This window comes from Pterocles gutturalis, unplaced genomic scaffold, assembly GCF_000699245.1.
Source record: "Pterocles gutturalis isolate BGI_N339 unplaced genomic scaffold, ASM69924v1 scaffold19282, whole genome shotgun sequence".
NCBI lineage: Eukaryota > Metazoa > Chordata > Aves > Pterocliformes > Pteroclidae > Pterocles > Pterocles gutturalis.
The window spans coordinates 16,514-23,837 of NW_010108395.1; the positions used below are offsets into that span (position 1 = coordinate 16,514).

At 43.3% G+C, this 7,324-nt stretch overlaps 1 protein-coding gene across 1 annotated transcript in view; it reads right to left on the reverse strand.

The window, feature by feature from the left end:
• Window positions 1-543: 543 nt before the first annotated feature.
• The window catches only part of KIAA1211L (KIAA1211-like ortholog), a 26,247-nt gene continuing 19,466 nt past the window's right edge, over window positions 544-7,324 (reverse strand). The window contains exons 8-10 of the mRNA XM_010072634.1: window positions 3,427-3,626; window positions 1,528-1,663; window positions 544-689 (exon numbers count right to left, since the gene is read on the reverse strand). Coding sequence (XP_010070936.1) covers window positions 544-689; window positions 1,528-1,663; window positions 3,427-3,626 — 482 coding nt within the window. The remainder of the gene's footprint in view (window positions 690-1,527; window positions 1,664-3,426; window positions 3,627-7,324) is intronic.

Here is a 7,324-nt window from a genome sequence, read left to right on the forward strand (position 1 = left end):
CCGCTTGGTTCAGCTAGGCAAACACGCAGCTCAAGCAACACATTCTAATGGAGTACTCACTAGCAGCTATTCATGACACCTCCACGGGCCACACAGCGTTGAAAGAACGAGTGTCAGGAGATTCCAGTGAAACACACCAACAGAATCAGGATGTTAGTGCACAATTTATAAATGTAAACAGGGAAAACCCTAACAAACAGAAGTTTCCAGCAACAACAGAAGTTCAGCAAAGTTTAGCAAAGATCCTGTTTAAACACAAACATCATTAAAAGCAGGAAACACAGGAAATATATAAGGCAGAAGTTTTATTTTCCAAAGTGTTAAGTATGTCCTTAACATAATTTAAGTAATCCATTGCCATTGCAATCCTGATTGCTACAAAGTTGAAGGTAAACTTTTTGACTGAACCTATTGCACGCTTTCTCCATAGCTGTGTAATAAAACCCTTCTCCTGTATCACGAGATTCTTCACTGGGATTGGCTGGTCTGTAGAAGTTCACTTAAGTAGCTGACTTATGAAAGATGCTATTTGTTTGCATTGTTCTATTTTATAATCTGTGGCATATCACTCCAAGCTTGCGATTTCTTTTTGGCCAGTTCCATCCATGACGGCTGATCCACAGCAGCATTACTGGCTTTCTTAACATGGCTTATTTCCTCTTTATCGACCAGGGCTGGTGACGGAGCTACTGTGAATAAAACACATGGACATTTTACATTTGCTTGCTGTGCAGCCATGCACCCTCACTCTTTCATTGAAGACTTCCCATGCCTTGCCCAACAGTAGATAATCTTTACAGTTCACATGGAAGCTTTTTCTGCAATATGTTATTGAGGCAATAACCATTCCGTGCTCAAAAGAATACAGTGTTTTTCACATTAATAATATCTTTCTGTCCTTAAACTTACCAAAACCGACATGATGACCTGGATTCTTGCTGTGCCCTTTGTTTAACACGCAGGCCAAACAAGAGAGTCTTTTCATTAGCAGGAACATTCATTTGCGAATTCCTCCTTTACCCAGCCCCCAGCTCACAGGAATTTTATTACCTTACAAATTTCTGCCCTTCTTTCAAATTTGAATTTACCAAATAGATTCAAAGTTATTACGGGAGGACTGATGCACAGACAGTTTGTGATCACATCATTCCAGCCTGCCAAGGGAACCACATTAAAATTGAATGCTACTGAAAATAATTTTGAATGCATTTCATGTTCTACACTGGGAAAATGCATTTGGGACCCCATCATCTGAAATGGCCAAGCACTCTTGATTCATATTTCTTTCAACACGACTTCTGACTACTCTGCAATCAAAGCAGTCAAAAGAATATGCCACCAAATAAAACCCCAGACGTGACTGCTGAGAAAACAGTTTGCCCTTGCTGATGTGAGGCCGAGGAAGAAATTACAATCTAGCCCCTACTCACTAGCCCTTAGTGTGTCCTTTTCCCACACAATCAAGCAGGATTTCTTCTGACAAGGTTGTGAAATAGCAGTCTACATTTTAAGCATTTTATTTCCTACCAGGGACATAATGTGACAGTGAATTGGTTCTCAGCGGCAGATGCTTCACTTCAGACTTTGTTTCTTTCCTCTGTTCTTCAGAAGTGGTTTTAGGTGCCAAGTGCGAAGGTTTGCTCCGTTGCTGCTTCACAGACCCCTAGGCACAGAGAGGGATAAAATCCAAGTAATGCAGAGAGAATGAGACCAGTTTGGAAGAACATGAGCAAAGGGAGTGGATGTGGTGCCTGTCATGGTCCAAAGACCACGCACACTCATCACACATTGGTCCCAATCCTCTCACTTGAGCTGATACCTGTTCAGAAAGCTCCAGTGGTTTCACATTAGTGTCCATGATACTCAGCTTTACAAATTGAAACTATCCCTCTATATCTTTTATTCATAATTGTATCTGTAAGTTATTATAGTCTTCAATGCAAAATGTATTCCAAGCCCTTTGCACACTTCTACGAACATATATAGGATTTGGAAACAGCCTTGTTCTCTCATGTTTGCCTTCCACCTCCCAAATTTTGTGGGTTAGGGCACTGTATTTTTGGACAGTTGATGGTAAAAGGATTTTCCATAAAAAGAAATCGAACACATCCTCCCATGGATTTTCTTGCCAGTATCAAAAACTACCCTGAAGTGATAGTGCCTGGTGCCATGTGGGAGGAGGAGAAAGTGGGAGTAGTGCAGTGGCACCAAGCCTCATGCACTGCAGTCAGGAGCATCTTGGCATGTTCCTCTGTTAGCTGATACAGGGAAATAAAATGCATGGCATGAATTTTAGGCAATATTACCAGCTAAAAACTGGCATTTCCGATTCTGATATGGAAACTGTATTTTGGGATCATTTAAGCCTTTGGTGTTTTAAGTGCTATGACAATGTTGAGCATTACTGCAGTTCATAATCTTGCCTAGATATTTTATTAGGTATTATTTCTTGTTAATATAACCACCGCTAATTTTCATCATCCAGCGATCTTCTCTTATTCCAGGATACAGCACAGCACAGCTATCTGGGTTTTTAACCACACCATCTGAAGCAAGAAAGTAGGCCATTTGCACTGGGAATGCTTCGCTGGTATAGGACACAGGAGCTCCTGCATCAGTGCAGGCTTCTTACTGTGCAGGAGGAGATACAGGCAGCACTCACACACTGCTGCCTCCCTGAGCTAGCCCAGTACTGGGGAAGCCTTGTTAGTGTTCTGGATTAACGCCAACCACTTGTGCTGGCACAGCTTTGTCATCTGGGAAGATGATTTGCTACAGGTTTCACCCTCTTTTGCATGGGATCTTTGAAGAGGCAGCGTCAGCCCATATTCCATGGCACCACATGGTCTGAGTTATGCATATACAGAGAACCAGAATTTATACCTTGGCGCTGTCTGCAAGTGCAAAAGTTATTTTTATCCTATTTCACTTCTCAAGCCTCTAAAAATTGTTACCTAGGAGCTTCTGGGTGTTACATAGAAGCTTCTGGGATTGAGCTTTTCATTCAGTGTTAAATCAGTCAGGAGGTATCGGAGGCTCAATGAAATGCTGTGCTTAGAAGGATAGTTAAAGAGAATGTATTCCCTCTGTATTGAGAGAGATCTGAGACTGCACAATTTAGCACCTAATTTGGGGTATTTTAGCATGTAATACACACATCAGATGTGGTAAGTATGTATTGGGCACCCAAGAAATTTTACACACCTTGCATAATTCAAGGATTTCTGGGAGATATAAAATTACATATTGGAATAATCAGAGAACTCTGAATCTGTAACACATTTCTGAGAGCAGTGTCTTTGTTACTTATGATTATACTCATTAAGTACCTGCAATCATTACGGCATGACTGGTAATACAGCAGTAGATCCAAAGAATACTACGGGAAGGTGATACAAAATCATCACGTATTTGCACTGTAAGTACCTCTGCTCGTTCCTTCTCTTTATTCTGTTTCTCTGTATCTGACTTTACGTCTGGGGCCACAAGTTTTTCTCTGTCGAGTTCCTGCTCCTGCTGCATGCCTCTCTGTTTCTGTCTCGCTATGGAAATCCAGGCTGGCTCTGCAGGACTGTCAGGATCTCTTCCAGAGTCTCCAGCAGCCATGGGGGAAGGCATGCTTCTCTCTGTTGACAGATTATTTATGTACATGGTTATATGAAAGAGTTGTAATTAGCTTCAGCTCGCACTTGCTCAATACGCTGACTGGTCCCAGGATGTGTGACCAGCCTGAGTAAACAGGAATCTGTTTAGTTTGGTCTCCCGAGAGCAATCTTCCTGTGCTCGCTGTTTTAAGTTACCGTTCTACTGGTGAAAAACTCTTTGCATCTTTGTTCAGCTAGAATCGCAATGTCGCTGCCCTCACTTGAGGGAGATGAAAAACCATCAATCAAGCTTCATTAAGCTACCATTTCCCAAGGTCTCCCCTTCTGCTCCCTCCTCCCATCTGCTTTGTGGCCTCTTAGAGACCAGCAGTAGCCGAATCAAAGCTGGACGCAGCTGGACCATGGTGCGGCAAGGGCAGCCCTCTCCCCACTGCTGCTGCCCTCGCTCCTGCTCTTCCCATGCCCATGCAGCAGCCGCCAGCACCTCAGCCTGGCTCCTGCCTTCCTTCCACCCCTTTCGGAGCAGCCTCCCTCACGCAGCCCCTTGGTGACTTCAGGTGCTGTGGGTGATCTAATACAAGCCTGTGACGTCTGAGCACACAGAAATACTGCTAAAACCACAGGGTTAATTGACGGTCTTGTGACGTAAGGTTTACTTCAACTTACCCTGCTGATGCTGACCGTGCTCTCCATTTGGGCCAGCCTCTCTTGTCATGCTCTACCAGAACTGAGATTTCAGCGAGACAGGAAAAAAAAAAACACACCTCCTAGAGTAAAGGGTCAAAAGTGCTACCCTGCCATCCTCACAACTGCTATCTAGGGATGAGCAGTATCCAGAGGCATGGGGAAGTCTATTCAAATAGTCATCTATTCAAATATTCTGTGAAGGGAAATCCTGTCTATAGGGCGAGCAGAACTGGATCAAGAGAAGAGCCTCAGCTCCTGTGTTGGCTCCAGCTGCAGGTTCTCCACTTCTTCATTGGCTCATACTGCACCCAGAATTAAATTTTCTACCTCATGTGGAGCCTCTGCATGGTTTAAAAGAGGAACAAGAACAGTACTAACACCCTTACAGCCATGTTAGAGCCGTGTTGGGACCTTACGGAAAGACAATTTAACCTCTCCCACCAACTTTTGGCCACTAATGTACCCAAGTTTATGGAAGGCTATTTCAGAGAAGTTAAGCATCTCATCCTCAAATCACATGTGGTCCCACCTCTAGGAAAAGTTTGTTACCTAGTTAGCAACCTTTGCAGGGGCCTGGGAGGAGGCAGACTCATGTGGGAAGGATTACTGCCCCAGTATGCCAGCCTCCCTCAGGGCTCCACTGCTGGGCTGGTGTAGAGCTGGGCCACGCAGCTACACAGCTCTCCAGAGATGACGGTCCAATTTAGCGGAACGTGGCCCTGATCAGGAAAGCTGGCAAATGTCTTAGAAAGCACATTTGAGATGCCTCATAAAGGCATAGGAGATGAAAGGGATCATGTTCTCCCAAGAGCTGGAGTCTGCAAACTCAGGCACATTATGAAAGCCCACAAACTTTCTTTGTGCAGGGATTTTCTCAAGTCACTGTTGTGCCTCACCGGAGACAGACTAGTTATTTGAGCAAGAAAACATTGTAAAGCTTATGTCAGCTAAAAACCACAAAAAGAGAAATACAAGTTTTGCTCTCAGGCCAAAGCAAGATATTTTGCCTGCTGACGCCTCCATTTCCCTTCACATTCACCTCATGTGATCTTGCAGGGAAACCTCTGACAGAAACAAGCCAGGAAGTCCAGCTGTGCAAACTCAGCACAATAAAGCAGGGCCCCTGGACACTGAAGGAGCTTCCCTCCCTCTTGCACTGCAAGTTACTCCAGTTTTCTGCATCCCACCTGTGCCCCATCTTTCCATGCCAACAGCTGTTCCTCCCATAATCTTCTTCCCTTCTCTTCTCTAGCTGCCTTCACTTCATTTTTGTCTCATTTTACAGGACAATGGTCCCAGAAGACTGGGAGAGATGTCATCTAGTCTATCCTTCAGCTGCAAGGCAAGATCAGATGCAAGATCAATTTCACATAAAGCGTTTCTTGATAAATACGTATCTAACATGTTCTTAAAACCCTTCAAAGATGCGACAGATCTCAGAGTCTCCCCAGACAACCTCTCCTATGGCTTGGCTTTTCTTTTACTACTAGATTTTTTTTCCCTATTGGGTAAAATACATCTTCCTTGCTCTAATTTAAATCCATATCTTCTTCTTCCGTACACTATGGACAAAAGCACATTACTTGTAGCCTCCTTGCTGCAGCCATTTATGCATTTGAAGACTTAGACCATGTTTTCCTAATTTTCTAAACTTTTCCAATTAGTAATATTCTCTAGATCACTCTTACTGTTGCAGGAATTGTCCTAATTTGATCCAAATCTTCTTCAAAATATGGTGCTCAAAACCGGCACGTAGGACTTAAGATGAAATGGTGCTAGCATCAGGTGAAGTGGAAGGACTACCTCACTTTACCTGAGATGGTCTCCTGTACACATCAGTCAGTATGATGAGTTTCTTGCTCGTTGTTGTTTTGTATTTAGCTTGTGAGCTCCAGATCATGTTACTTCCCCTCTTCCATCCCCCATTTGTATCTGTACATTGGATTATTTTTGCACACATAACTGAACTTTTTACTTGTCTATCATGAAAACATTCTTTTCAAACTATGTTTCCACTTTCTCAGGATAACCTTGATTTCTATTACTGTCCTCCAAAGTGCCCACAGGCTTTCCAGCTTGGTAATACTTGCAAATGTAATAAGCACACACTTAGTTCTGTCACCCATGTCCTTAAATATACTGAATGGTTGTCAGACCTAAGATAGCCACCATCTAGTATGACAGTAGCTTTGCATCAACCCAATGAATAGCCCCACCAAGACTATATTTATAGGAATGTAATTATATTTATAGGCCTATTATATCTAGGCCCTATGGTACCAGTTATCATCTGATTTGACTGTTCTTGACCAAGCCATGTTGGTTGGAACTTATATGTATGTTATCTTGTAGACATTTAGAAGCAGCTCAATTATTCCTTTTAGTATTTCACATTAAGTTAAGTGGTATATAACACCCTTTCTCTCTCTCTCTCTCTCTCTCTCTCTCTCAGTATCTCCCCTCTATCTCACCTCCCTTTCAAGAAGTGCCACCTTCTGGAGTGCCCCTTATCTTCCACAGTTCACCAAGATAACCCCTAGCAGCTCGAGGACTGTTAGCCTATCTTCTTTCAGTACCTTAGGGCAAATTTCATTAGGACTATCATGAATAAACCCACACAGCTGAATTGATATGATGTCTGCTAATGCATCTGCTACCACATTCTCTTTTGCTTGCAGGCCATGCCCTTGAACTCATCTGCACCTTTTTAGATCCTGAGCAATTTGGACAGGACCTGTTAGTGCATTGTCCAGTAAAGCCAAGTGCCACGCGTCATCAGTTCCCAAAGCACTACCGTGATACGCAGATTGACTGCCACCACTGAAGGTGATGGTGATGTCTAGTTTTCCTCAGAGGCGAGGATCCCTCACACAGTACATAAAGTAGGTTTTCACTTTAGCTACCTTCTATCCGAATTAGTCAACTCCTTTTCCTAGCACCCTGTAATGAATAACCATCCAACAGTTAGGCCCAGTTTTATGAAGATGTTTCCCCACTGAAGCCTCCCTGTATCCTGCTGCACTCATCCTGTC